Here is a 14213-nt window from a genome sequence, read left to right on the forward strand (position 1 = left end):
AAATTTAAGGAACAACCAAATCAATTATCGCTACAGGGTTGGTACCAATGTGAAGAAGTGCAAAATAACGAAAAAGGTACGAAATTTCGTTCAAAAATACCGAAAGGCACGAAATTTTGGCGTGGAAACTTCCTATACCTAATAAAAATGACTTTTTTTGGTACCCTACAAATTGTAAATTTTGTGAAGTTTTCGCCCCTCTTCGCTCGAGCAAAATCGAAAATGTTTTGTTCCCTTTTTAAATTTGATTTTCAATGGTCACGATGTTAAAAAAAAAAAAAAAAAAAACGAAAAATGATACGAAAAAATTGAGAATTTTTGATTTTAGATTTCAGAGATTTCAGTACCAATCTTGCAATAGAACAATTCAAATTTTTTTCAAGTATAAAAGCATCGTTTTTGAACATTTAAAATCATTCAACATTTTTGTTTTCAACTCTCCTTTCCAAAATTTGTTCGAACCTCATCTGGGTAATTTAGTCCGGCATGACAATAGGAGTAATTGCCCCCCCCCCACCCGCCGATCTTCCGGGACAACTTTTTTCTTAAAGGGGACATCGTAAGGAACATTTTAAAGCAAACTTTCCAAAAAAAAAGTTGGCCTTACTTACAAAATGACGGGCATTTTGATTGGCAGGTCAGCCGAAATCGCAGATTTTGCGTTTTAACATAGGACTTGCACGAACTTTTTCAAACTTTACAAAGGTAGATCGAAAGATCATGCAAAAATTTATCACCTGTCAAAATTTCAAGTGCTAAAGTGCGTTTTTCGATTTTTGGTGAATTTTTGAAAATCGAATTTAGGCCAAAAATGAGGGAAAAAATCAAAATTTTACCAAATCGACCGAGAAAGCTGAAATTTGGGATATGCCCTATTTTCGACATGCCAAATCGATTGGAAACGGTTTCGACCCGTTTTGAGCAGTTCTGGAGCCTCCAGCAGATTTTTGAAACTCGAAATTCCCACAAAATTCCATCAAATTGGAGTTGTAAAGCTAAAATTTATTCTAAAAACTAATTTCAATACGCTACGAAGTACTGCAGGTGAATTTTAAGTCGTTTTGGAGCCTCCAGCGACTTTTTGAAAATTGCTGAAGCCTCCAGCAGATTTTTGAAACTTTGAATTTTCACAAAATTTCATCAAATGGAGATGGAAAGCTGAAATTTACTCTACACTCCAATTTTAACACCTTCTGAAGACGACTTCAGGTGAATTTCAAGTCGTTTTGGAGCCTCCAGCGACTTTTTGAAACTTTAAATTTTCACAAAATTTCATCAAATGGAGATGGAAAACTGAAATTTACTCTACACTCCAATTTTAACACCCTCTGAAAACGACTTCAGCTGGTTTCAAGTCATTTGAGGGCCTCCAGCGACTTTTTTTGAAAATTACTGGAGCCTTCAGCAGATTTTTTAAACTTGAAATTTTCCCAACATTAATTTATCAAATGGAGTTGGCAAGCTGAAATTTACTTCGCAGACTACATGGTGGTTTCAAATGGTTTTGAAGCTTCCAGCTACTTTTAGGAAATTTCAATTTTCCAAAAAAACATCATACAACCTTTCAAAAAGTTGCTGAAGGCTCCAAAACAACTTGAAATTCACCAACAGTCAACTTCGTAGCGTATTGAAGTTAGTTTGCAGAATAAATTTCGACTTTCCATCTCAGTTTGATGAAATTTTGGGGAAATTTCAAGTTTAAAAAATCTACTGGAGGCTCCAGTAATTTTCAAAAAAGTCGCTGGAGGCCCTAAAATTACTTGAACCCACCTGAAGTCGTCTTCAGAAGGTGTTAAAATTGGAGTGTAGAGTAAATTTCAGTTTTCCATCTCCATTTGATGAAATTTTGTGAAAATTTAAAGTTTCAAAAACCGGCTGGAGGTTTCAGCAATTTTCAAAAAGTCGCTGGAGGCTCCAAAACGCCTTAAAATTCACCTGCAGTACTTCGTAGCGTATTGAAATTAGTTTTTAGAATAAATTTTAGCTTTACAACTCCAATTTGATGGAATTTTGTGGGAATTTCGAGTTTCAAAAATCGGCTGGAGACTCCAGAACTGCTCAAAACGGGTCGAAACCGTTTCTAATCGATTTGGCATCTCGAAAATAGGGTATATCGCAAATTTCTGGTTTCTTGGTCAATTTAGTAAAATTTTGATTTTTTCCCTCATTTTTGGCCTAAATTCGATTTTCAAAAATTCACCAAAAATCGAAAAACGCACTTTAGCACTTGAAATTTTGACAGATGATAAATTTTTGCATGATCTTTCGATCTACCTTTGTAAAGTTTGAAAAAGTTCGTGCAAGTCCTATGTTAAAACGCAAAATCTGCGATTTCGGCTGACCTGTCAATCAAAATGGCCGCCATTTTGTAAGTAAGGCCAACTTTTTTTTTTGGAAATTTTGCTTTAAAATGTTCCTTAGGATGTCCCCTTTAAGAAAAAAGTTGTCCCGGAGGATCGACGGGGGGGGGGGTGCAATTACTCCTATTGTCATATGCCGGACTAATTAGCATGAAAAAATACAGAAAGGAGAGGGGGGTCTGGAGTAAGAGTTGGGGAGAATTTCAGTCTCCCTCCCCTACCCCTCTTCCTCCCCCTTCGAGCACACTGATTGAAAAGTTGACTTTTTCAGCTCCAAAGCGATCGGATTAGATGCATATTTTTTCAAATTGCTTCTTTATTTTTCTCCCAACAAAATACTTATGCACAGATAAGGGCGAGATAATTATATTACTCGATTCGATAAGGTCCAAAAAAATTCTCGAAACAAAATGTTAGATATCAAACAAGCCTAAAATTCGTACATCATTTTCAGCAAACAACAGGTGTGTTTCGGGGTTTTGCAACTTCACCTTTCCTTATCGTAATTCTTTATTGTTCATTTTTATCAGGTACAGACGAATGTACCTACATAGATAAGAGCTTCATTCAAATCATCAATATAAATATATTCGTAACATTCTTTGGCATTTTCGTCTCATCACCCAATGAATCACGCATATAAAAAGAAGAAAAACCCGACACAAGACACAACGCTATAACGAACAATAAACTCTTATCTTATTCGCAATTTGGTCAAGTTGACAATATTACGTCACCACTTCGATTCATTTTTTCCCTTCTAACAATCATATCCTATCATATACTTACACAAGTGCAGAAAAAAACACGAAAACATTCCATTCCACCCAAATTCCAAACAGAAAATTCAATCTCACAGTCGCAGGCACGTGCACGAGCACATTAGATTTTTCTCCAAAGATAGGTAAGTATATTTGGCTCGTTCACATACACTAAAACTTCCACAAGAATTTTTATTCGACGAAAAAGAAGGGAAAAAAAACATCTTTGGAACGAAATCCGCATCACCAGCGGCGACTATTCTTAATTATGCAATAGAGAAGCTATCAAACCAGTAACCACCTATCAGGATATCAAAATACTTCTCATCTAGCGCCAACCATTAACCAAATATGGTGGATGAGGCGGGGTAAGAAGAGGTGTAACGCGCAGTTTCTGAATAAGAAATCACAGGTAATATTCTCCAAGGTAGGTATAATGAGCAGGCACTTAATGTTCTACGAATCTTTGAAAGAATGTCACTAAAATTCAACATCAACGTTATTAACATGTTGTAAACTCGTATACCTAGCTGATTTTTGGGTATTTAATAATTCTCACAATCTCAACTGTTTTATTATACCTACCTATTACAGTACTTGGAAGGGTAGGTAGAGTATTTGCACAGAATTTACTCAGTATTAATTAGTTTTTTCTTCGAATCATGTGTCATGGCAACTCCAAGTTAATCTCAGTTGAGAAATCACATTTCGAAAATTTATGTAAATTGCTCAACTAGGTATTCTCATCCTTTTACACAGAATCATAAAATCTTATTCAGCAGAAAATCCTTCTGTGTAATCACGTTTGACATAAATTTACCCCGAAAACGTGACCGTAATACCGAATTTTTTCACGCTTTCGGTAAATCTCCGATTATCCCACTAACAGCATTTCAAACAAGGGGTAACTTTACTCGAGAATCAACTTTGAAATTTCCAAACAAAAACAACAACTTTTCCATAATTTTGAAAGCTTTACGAAGATATACGAAGACGAACGAAGGCTGAATATTTCATCAAAACAAACTTCAATCACTCCTCACTCCTCGTACATAGTGAATTGTTCGGTTTCATCGAACGTTAATCTTAATACTAAATCCATTTTGGAAACTCACATTTAAATGGAATATTGAGCAGATGAAGCACCTGCAGAAGCTCAATCGTTCGTACAAACAATACCAAAATACCACACACAATGAATCTGGTAGGTACCCTGCTAATAAACGTGGGAAATCCAACCTCACGTGCGCCATTTTCTAGCTCAGAAAAATTCTTACGATCCTATCATTACTTCAATTCAACTTTACACATCACACAGTAGAGATGATGAGGAAATCAAAATGAGTTTAAATCTAAGATTTCCGTCGAAGCGAAAATTACTGAGAACTGAGATCGAACTAGAGTACGACTTACTTTGATATGGAAATCGAACTGTTGACGAACGAAGCACACAAAATCACACAACAAGAAACCGATATCTTAGATTAATTCCAGCTTTACAAAATAAACGTGAAAAAATAATGGTAAAGGAAAATATACATATTTAAACAAATTTACATAGCACACGAAAAACGATTTTCGGTAAAATAAAAAGAAACAAGGAGCGATAGAACGACCGAAGCACAGTCGAAGCGGAAGACACGCGGTTTTAAACTAAACGTTGGTTCGCGTTCGAACCGAGAAACTGCATAAAAAAACCAATCGAACAGCTGGTATCAGTGGTGCCAAATACCACAACTGGAATTCCCTACGTTGGCCTTAGGATGGTTTTCAATATCAATAACGTCCATTTACATCGTGAAACGAACAAAAAGTTACCATATTTGGTTCGGTATTCGTAATATTTGCTTTTTTAATATTCGCAATTAATTTTCAAACATTACTTTAGTATTTCACAACGTGGAATAAAACACAGAGATGATATTTATCTCAGAAAATCGATGAATTGCTACCGGTTACCGGTGAAGTTGGGATTGCATCGCAATTCCAATACTCCTTCGATTAGCTCGCTAATTTGCTTTAATTAGCGAATAATTTACTTCTACGATGTTCTTAAAACCTTCGTAATGGATGAAATAAATCAAAATCAGCAGTAGGACTGAGTTAAGTTTCGTAATCTTCGATGTGTGAGATTGTTTATCGTTCGATAGTTCTAATCGAATCGAACCAACGAACGAGTTTCATTTCATCGGATAAATTTTACTCCTATTTTCGATAAATTCAATTCGTAATAATACGAAGACAAACTTATCAACTTCAACGATTCTCCTCAGAAACAATCCTGATATTACTTCGTTCATTCACCGGTTACGATCTCGAAGACGAATTCATCTCTAACACTAAATTCTATCATTTCAGCACCATTAACCACTGCAAAATGAACCCTTTGCAAAGAAAGAAACACTCGATACATTTAATTAAACCAATAAAAATATTTCAACACAACATTAAGAAGATGCAACGTAACATCTTATTCAATATTTTGCCATTTCCATCGATGCTAGTAAAGTAACCCAGCTCGATGTTCAGTTCGTTCACAGCCTCCCAATGAATTATTCTTCGATTACCGACATTTCGAACAGTAATTTAATCGGGTATTAAGCGGTAATCTATCGCGAAAAACAACTAAAATGCTCGGATTTCCAGTAACGAATAATTTCCAACACATTTGGTTCAATTTTGCGAAAACACTTGAGCATAATGGATGATTTCAAAAGCAACTTCTATCATAATTAATGCAATTATCATCAGTTCTAAACGTATATGATGACGATCGCTCAAATGCGAAGATAACAAATCCACTAATTCTATACAATGGTTCAATTTTTCGTTAATTACCTGTAAAAATAAACAAACACGATAAGAAAAAAAAGTTCAACTCTTCGTTATCAGCTGATAATTGATTCGAAAACGTTGCAGATTATACGAACCTTGGTACGACGAGGAATATTGAAGTATCTGCAAGTATTCAAGTAGAGTTTTTCTAGATCTTCTCGTTCCCAGTAGAAATCTGGTACGTCGAGTAAATCAGACGATAGATTGATGGAATGTTTCAACGCGTACAATTCGCCAGTTTTCTTTAGCATTTCTTCTCTGGATATTTTAATTCGTTTACCCATTTTTAAATCCTAATCGAAGAATCCAAAGATTAGTTTAAGGAATGGAATTTTAAACGTTTAAGAAAATGTGAACTTTACCATCGTTAGAGGAGCTAATGATTCGATATATCGATCGAGTAACGATTCCCAAATACCGAGTTTCACAGATATAGTCATTCCATTGGAGAATGTGTATTTATCGAAGGAGCATTTATCTTGTTCTTGAGTCAAACATATGTTTCCTTTGTTCAATAAACTATTCTTGCTAAAAAAAAATGTTAAAAATGGGTTAGGAAAAACGTCTTATTTGAATGAAATTTCTGGTTGGAGTTTATTCACCTGTTGATAGAATACGTGTAAGGCATCACTTCGATTTCATCATTTACTACTGCATTATCGTACTGATTGATTTCAAAATTGCTAACGAAATCTATAATGTGTTTAATTTCTGCATCGGATACATTCCAGGCTACCAGCGATCCTTCCCTGAATAAGAATATCTCTCTGCTTTCGTTATCAACGTTGCTTTTGGCGACTGCGTGAACGAAATTACACTGAACGTCTGTCAAATCGATATGGAAATTGATTATTTCACATGTCCAATAAAACGAACTATTGAACTTACACCATTAAAAAACTACAACGTACCACTTTCGTATACTTGAAGAAAGAAATCCGATGGTTTGTATTTATCACTTTTATTCAAAGCTTTATACGCGTTCTCCAAGTCGTATTCTTCGGCGGTAGCCACAGCAACGACATTCCAGAACTGAAATGAAAATATCCATCAGGTTAGTTAATAATCCTGGTCTAAATTTAACACCATTTTGATACAACTTACTCCTGTTTTTTCAACAGTCCCTTGGATTAGTTTCTTTCCTCTGACTGGACGTTTGGTTTTGACATTAGCTACCGTAGATGTGATCACTTCTTGAGTGTTGTGTTGAGAAGACCATCTCGCAACAGTATTATTGAGGTTAACGAACCGATGAGGTTTTGAAAACGAAGCAGCAGCTTGTAAAAATTCATGACCGGCTTTGAGTTGGCGGAATGAAAGACGCAGATTCACAAATGGTTTGAAAGATAGCATACTTGGGGATGATGAAATTTCACGATACGACGAGCAGATTTCTACAGTTAACAGAACAACAATGGCTGAATTACGAACGATACATTTTCAATTACTGTTTAACATCTTAATTAAGACCGGAAGAACGTATTATTTCGTATTATTCGAATTAAAATAATTATATTCAGCGAACAGAACGAGAAAAACAAAAACATACAACGAAAAATCACGTGCTGATGTTATGATGACGTCATTGCGCATGCGCATTCTCATTATTACCGTAATTACCACGTAAATACGAATTTATCTGTGTCTTACGATTGAAAACCTATTTATTTTCACTTTACCTACTCGTTCGTTTGTTTTGGATTTTTTTCGCAGCGAGATAACGCTTATCACAATTTTCAACAATCATGTTCTTCGTTAGCTGAAAATTTCTTAAAAATTACCGCCTTTAAATGTGAATTAATTCGGTTCCATCATCGAGATCACTCCCAGCATGATTCTGCTGCTGAAAATATACTGGGACAAGAACCTGTACGACAAAGTGGCCTTATACCAGAAACGCCAAGAGTTGAAGCAAATCGTCACCTATCTACTGCAAGATTTCAGTTCGATAAAAACCCAACTCTCTAACCATCCACCACCGATCAAACGAAAATGTGATTTCAACGCTTACTTCGTCTGTTACTTCATCACCGTATTAAAAAACTCGGAAAACTATCGCCTGGCTGTGACCAAGTACCTGTTCAATACGTTCCAACTGGATACATCTTCGGTTCTGAGGATCCGTATACGGCTGTTCAATCCACAAAAACATATCATCGATTACAAATGGTAATATCCCAAGTTATCTTCAAGTTTTACTCGAGATTTGATAATTTCATCATCACATCTTCTTACATTTTACAGGGGTAATATCTTAAACGATTTATGTCACGAAAGAAGAGAATTGGATTCAGCTCTGGCTTGGCTTTCGACGCTAGGTGGGGCATTTTCTGCACTAGGAGATAACTTCGAACACTGCGTAAGTATCACTGATGTATCCTGAAACCATAAAAATCACCTAAACAACATTTTAGTGTTGTAAATCTAATCTTTTTTGTTTTTCAACAGGCCATAATGGCGGGTCGAATATCCGTAACACAATTCAAGATCGCGATACGATTAGGAGATCCACCGACCGTCTCTAGATGCAGATTGTTTTACGCTTTGAGTCTCATTCAACGTGGTAGTCTGAAGATGGCTCGTAGTATAATTGAAAACGAGTACAAAAAAGCCATCACCGTTTACGCTCGAGATAGACGATTAAGGAAAATGTGCTGTGGAATTTGGGCTAAATTACAATACGAATGGAAAAGGAAACTTAAATCTAGATAATAAATGGTTTACACGTTAATTCTGTTGGTTATTTACAGGAAAAAAATATACTCTAATTCACCCGATACCGAAAAAATAACATCGAAACGCATTCAAAAATGTATTACAATAAAATTTAATCGAATATTCATAAAATATAAATAACAAAGAGACCCAGAGACGATATAAAGAATTCACATTATCATTAATATTATTACTGCTATAAAAAAAAACTCGAATAAAATATACATGAAAAAAAAAAGAAAGAAAGAGGAAATATAAAATATGTAGAAATGGCTGATAAGACTTGAAAAAAAAGTTTGACGACGAATACGTGATACGATTTAAATCAAAATAGAAAAAAATACTACCACTGTATAGCGCATCACCTGGTCAAACAAATAAAAAAATATTAAGACGACTAAATAATTAGATAACACAAAATACAATTTTTTTTCTCTCAAACTCCATTAAATAATATTCGTATGTGTTTATCGCTTAGAATTATAAAAAAATTGATTTCTTTAAACTCGTTTTTTCTTATTCAACATTGTACTTATAATTCTAAAAAGAGAAAAAAAAATAGTTTAAATATAAAACAATTAATTAATGGACTTGAGCCAGAGTACCCATCGGATCCCAGGCAGGCAATACGATCGGATCTTGTGTAAACACGTCTAATACTTCCTTAGGTACTATACTTTTATCGACGACGATTTCAAACACGTACTCGTCGAACCATTCGTTGGTCATCAATAAATACCCTTTTTCTCCTCGATCATCGCCCCACGAATTTTCAACTCTCCATTTAGTAGGTTTGTTCTTTTCCTACGAGTACAAACAAACGAACGAACGAACGAACGGATAAGTTGATGATAACGTGCCAAAGCTATATAACCAAACTAAAACCCCCTGTAGAGCTACAGAAAGAGAAAAAAAACTTACATCGAGAGTAACGGCAGTTAAAACCATCGCATGTGACATGGCTGATTCGCCGTAAATCATTCGTTGAGCTTTCGTCATCGGTACAGATACATCAACGCCAAAAACTAATTTATAATCGTGACTGTAATAGAGCAAAAAACAGAAAAAAAAATGCATCGTTGAAACATCTACGTACGTACGAATAGCAGCTTTTCATTTCTAGAGAACCGTACGATATTTAGGTTTTATGTTCAACTTACATACGGAGATCTTGTAAACCTAATTTACCGGCGAATCGTTTCGATACTTGGCAGCCGAACCATACTGGCTCGTTTATTTTTATCGACTCGGCGCAAAGTTGAGCTAACAACTCGACCGGTTGATTGTTGTAGATAACTTTTCTACCGCCGACTACGTTACCCAGACAGTCGACTGTGTAAGCTTGATTATATTTATTCGATGGCCTAGGATCAGTCACTAAACAAACCTACGAATAAAAGAGAGCATAGAAAAAAAAAAAAAAAAAAGGTTTAGCGAAAACTCGAAGGTTGTGTACTCTTTTTCTCTCACAGAGAGCTTACTTTATCATCGACGTTGAAAACAGGTTTAACGTATTCTTTATAAAAATCTAAAGGTGTTATTGGTCCTTTCGATTGGTACTGTTTAGATTTATCCAAATATTCCCACGTAAACGTGGAATTAGGAATACCGATACAAATGCCTACGATACGGAATATGATAACCATCTGTTCGTCGATTTTACTCTTGATGTCGGCGTCGCTGTTTCCGTCTTCGACCATTTTACGTAAAATAATGGCGAATTCGCGAACCTACGAACAAAAAAAAATCGTACAGGTGTTTTGAAAAGTTCATTTTTTCAAACTATAGGATGCGCGAAGAGTTTGATCTTACTTTACTCGTTAGGATCGAGTTGAGTTGAGCGCTGGCTTCCGAACTGACTGATTCGGGGAAATTTTTCTTCGGCATCAAGCCGTGTTTATTGATTAAATTGACCAACATGTCCCATTGTCCGCCATCGTTCATCGGAGTCTGTAACGAGAAAAATTTCACATTTATTAATAGCGAAGTTTGAAAATGCTCGAATAGCCATAATCGACCAGCATTCCGAAATTAGGTACTCTCGATTTTTAGAATTTCACGTCGTATTAATTTCGCTCCAAAAAATTAGATTTCAGATGAAATTATTCAAAATTCCATAATCTCAGAAGTGACCAAAAATCCAGCAGTTCTAAAACTCGACTCCTAAAAAGTGATCAGGACTCTCGAGAGTTCAAAAATTCAAAAAAAAGGTGACCAAAAGTTTTGAAAAAACATGGAATTTCCTCAAGAGTCCAAAAATTGATCTACGTCACAGAAGTAATCAGAATCACAAAATATAAAAAGGTGACTAAAGGCTTCAAAAAAGACCAGACCGCCATAAAGTCACGAAAACTCGTCGTAAGATCAAAAAAAAAAAAAAAAAGGAAAAGTGAGACCAGAAATTTGAAAAACTACAAAAAATTCTAGAAACTAATTGAAAACCCTCAAGAGTCCAAAATCCAAAAATTCTAAAAAAATACTCAAAAATTCAAAAATTCCAAAAAGTGACCAAAAAATTTAAAAATGACAAAATATTCTAAAAAAAAGATTAAACATCCTCAGAAGTCCAAAATCCAAAAAAAAAAGTCAAAAATTCCAAAAAGTGACTAGAAATTTTCAAAAATAGCAAAACTCTCAGAAGTCACCTAAAAAACAAAAAAAAAGGTGATCAAAAGTTTCAAACAAGAAGCCTCCCAAACATCATAAAAACTCTCAAGATCCAAAAGTCACGAAAACTCGTCGTAAGATCGAAAAAAAATGCATAAGTGACCAGAAATTTGAAAAACTACAAAAAATTCTAGAAACCAATTGAAAACCCTCAAGAGTCCAAAATCCAAAAATTCTAAAAAAATACTCAAAAATTCAAAAGTTTCAAATAGTAACCAAAAAATTTAAAAATGACAAAATATAAAAAAAAAAAGGTTAAACGTCCTCAGAAGTCCAAAATCCAAAAAAAAGTCGAAAATTCCAAAAAGTGACTAGAAATTTTCAAAAATAGCAAAACTCTCAAAAGTTACCTAAAAAACAAAAGAAAGTGATCAAAAGTTTCAAAACAAGACAACGCCCCCAAAACGTCATAAAAACTCTCAAGAGCCAAAAAATTTCAAAAAAGGGGCTAAATCTTCCAAAAAAAGAACCTAGACTTTCAAAAAGTTCAAAAAATTACCCAATTCTCATGTAAACAAAAATTCAAAAAATTGACCAATCGTAAAATTCATCTCCCTAATAAAAAACCTCAACCTCACAAACCAAATCTAACCCCCCCCCCCCTTACGGGTGTAATAATCTTGTAATTATAAACACACCCCCCCCCAAAAAAAAAGTTCTGAAAAAATATTGAACCTCCTAAACACTTCAAAAACTCATCATCGAAGTCTCAGAAGTAACCACAAAATATAAAAAATTAGTAAACGCTTCCAAAAATATACCAGACGTTCAAAAAGTCATAAAAACTCGTGGTGAGATAAAAGAAAATGCAAAAAGTGACAAAAAGCTATAGAAAAAAATCAAACACCCTCAAAGAGTCCAAAAAATCCAAAAATTTTGAAAAAAATACTCAAAAAACCAAAAACGCCATAAAACTTCTTAAAAGCCACAAATTTTTGAAAAAGTAAAACCAAAAAATTCCAAAAAAAACTGTGATTTTAAAAAGTGACTAGAAATATTTAAAAATGGCGAAACTCTCAGAAGTTACCTAAAAAACAAAAAAAAAGTGATCAAAAGTTTCAAACAAGACAACGCTCTCAAAACGTCATAAAAACTCTCAAGAGCCAAAAAAATTCAAAAAAGTGGCTAAAAATCTTCCAATAAAAGAACCTCTAGACTTTCAAAAAGTTCAAAAAATTACCAAATTCTCAAGTAAACAAAAATTCCAAAAAATTGACCAAACGTTCTCAAAAAATATTGAACATCCCAAACAGTTCAAAAACGCATCAAAGTCTCAGAAGAAACCACAAAATATAAGAAATTAGTAAACGCTTCCACAAAAATACCAGGCGTTCAAAAAGTCATAAAAACTCGTGGTAAGATAAAAAAAACTGCAAAAAGTGACAAAAAGTTCTAGAAAAAAATCAAACACCCTCAAGAGTCCAAAAAATTCAAAAATTTTGAAAAAAAAATGGTCAAAAAACCCAAAAACGTCATAAAACTCCTTAAAAGCCAAAAAATTTCGAAAAGTAACCAAAAAATTCAAAAAAAAGTTGTGATTTTAAAAAGTGACCAAATATTTGGAGTTATTAAAACTTTTAAGAACTTGAAATTTATAAAAGACCCAAAAATGGCAAAAATGTGATAAAATTGCAAAGTCTTAATCAACCTCCTAAAGAGTCTAAAAATTTCACAAATTGACCGAAGATCTCGGAAAATGGAAAAAGTCTCAAACATGGCCAAAAAATATTTAAAAAATAAGCAAAAGATTTCAAAACAATGCAAGACTCTAAAAAGTCATAAAAATTCTCCGGAGTTCAAAAGTTCTAAAAATTGGGCAAAAATTTAAAAATAAGTATGTCAAAAAGTTTGTAAAAAAAAAAATTATTTTAAAAAATTGTCAAAATTCCAAGTAACAGGAATTTTATTAAAAGTCATCGAAGCCTTAAAATTCACTAAGATTTCAAAATGTGATCGAAAATTCCAAACAGTGACTAAAAATTTCTTATAAACTGACCAAAAATTTTAAGTCATCAAGAAGTCCAGCATAAGAAGGGAAAAAAGCCAAAAACTTCCAAAAAATATGAAAAGTAACCAAAATTTCCAACAAAAAAAAAATATGTACCTTCAAAAAAGTTATAAAAACTCTCAAGATTCGAAACCAAAAGATTTGCAAAAGCACTGAATAAAAATCGAATGACTAAAAATTCCAGAACTTGAAAAAAATGATCAAGTCACCAAAAAAAATTATTTAAAAAAATTTCAAGCTTCAAAAAGTCATGAAAACTGTGGAAAAAATCCAAAAAGTGACCAGATAAAAAAAAAAAAAAAAAATACAAAGTGACGATAAAAATTTAAAAAAAAACAACTCTCCAAAAAATTCAAAAAAAAAATGAACTAAAATTTTTAAAAGTGACAAAAAAAATTTGCAAGTAACAGAAAATACAAAAATTGACCAAACAATTCCAAAATCGATCAAATCACCAAAAGTGATCAGAAATCTCATATTTTGGCCTAAAATAAACACAAAATGACCAAAAAATGATCAAAAACTCAAAAAATTGACCAGAAATTTCAAAGAATTGCCCAAGTCACTAAAAACTACAAAAAAGTGACGTTAAACTTGAAAATTGATCAAAATTTCTGAAAACACCGTTTAGACCTTCACAAGAGTCCAAAAAAATGGCCCAAAAATTCCGAAAAGTTGTCAGAAAATTGTATAAAAATGACCGAAGTTTCAAAAGTCACCACGAACTAAAAAATGTAACTTGATGATTCAAAAAAGACCAAACTTTGGAAAATTAAAAAAAACTGTTTAGTCCAAATAAAACTTTTTAAAGATGACCAGAAATTTTCAACGACCTGTGTTTTAAAAAATCGCTAAAAACTTCAGGAA

The 14213-nt window shown here is 33.6% G+C and overlaps 4 protein-coding genes across 5 annotated transcripts in view; 1 reads left to right on the top strand and 3 right to left on the bottom strand.

Annotated features, from left to right (window-relative positions):
- Window positions 1–6191, bottom strand: part of LOC135843707 (GAS2-like protein pickled eggs) — a 167766-nt gene extending 161575 nt beyond the window's left edge. Inside the window, exon 1 of one of the 2 annotated variants that reach the window (XM_065361669.1) lies at window positions 6052–6191. The gene's annotated coding sequence lies outside the window, so the exon portion shown is untranslated. Of the gene's footprint in view, window positions 1–4534; window positions 4786–6051 lie in introns of those variants that run through there. The other variant, XM_065361668.1, reaches the window with a different exon arrangement.
- On the bottom strand, window positions 5795–7309 carry LOC135845232 (required for meiotic nuclear division protein 1 homolog). Its single transcript, XM_065363695.1, has 6 exons — window positions 7061–7309; window positions 6868–6988; window positions 6559–6754; window positions 6319–6484; window positions 6052–6249; window positions 5795–5959 (listed from the first exon to the last, which is right to left on the bottom strand). Exons 1-6 carry the CDS (start codon window positions 7307–7309, stop codon window positions 5795–5797), a joined length of 1095 nt encoding a protein of 364 aa, XP_065219767.1.
- A 352-nt stretch (window positions 7310–7661) lies between these two features.
- LOC135843713 (uncharacterized protein F58A4.6) lies at window positions 7662–8687 on the top strand. Its single transcript, XM_065361675.1, has 3 exons — window positions 7662–8125; window positions 8201–8315; window positions 8405–8687. Exons 1-3 carry the CDS (start codon window positions 7788–7790, stop codon window positions 8666–8668), a joined length of 717 nt encoding a protein of 238 aa, XP_065217747.1. The 5' UTR covers window positions 7662–7787; the 3' UTR covers window positions 8669–8687.
- Window positions 8688–8754: 67 nt separating this feature from the next.
- The window catches only part of LOC135843711 (bleomycin hydrolase), a 46111-nt gene continuing 40652 nt past the window's right edge, over window positions 8755–14213 (bottom strand). Inside the window, exons 5-9 of the mRNA XM_065361674.1 lie at window positions 10484–10621; window positions 10153–10401; window positions 9832–10058; window positions 9593–9713; window positions 8755–9475 (exon numbers count right to left, since the gene is read on the bottom strand). Coding sequence (XP_065217746.1) covers window positions 9254–9475; window positions 9593–9713; window positions 9832–10058; window positions 10153–10401; window positions 10484–10621 — 957 coding nt within the window. The 3' untranslated portion in view covers window positions 8755–9253. The remainder of the gene's footprint in view (window positions 9476–9592; window positions 9714–9831; window positions 10059–10152; window positions 10402–10483; window positions 10622–14213) is intronic.

Source organism: Planococcus citri, chromosome 4 (assembly GCF_950023065.1).
Source record: "Planococcus citri chromosome 4, ihPlaCitr1.1, whole genome shotgun sequence".
Classification (NCBI taxonomy): domain Eukaryota; kingdom Metazoa; phylum Arthropoda; class Insecta; order Hemiptera; family Pseudococcidae; genus Planococcus; species Planococcus citri.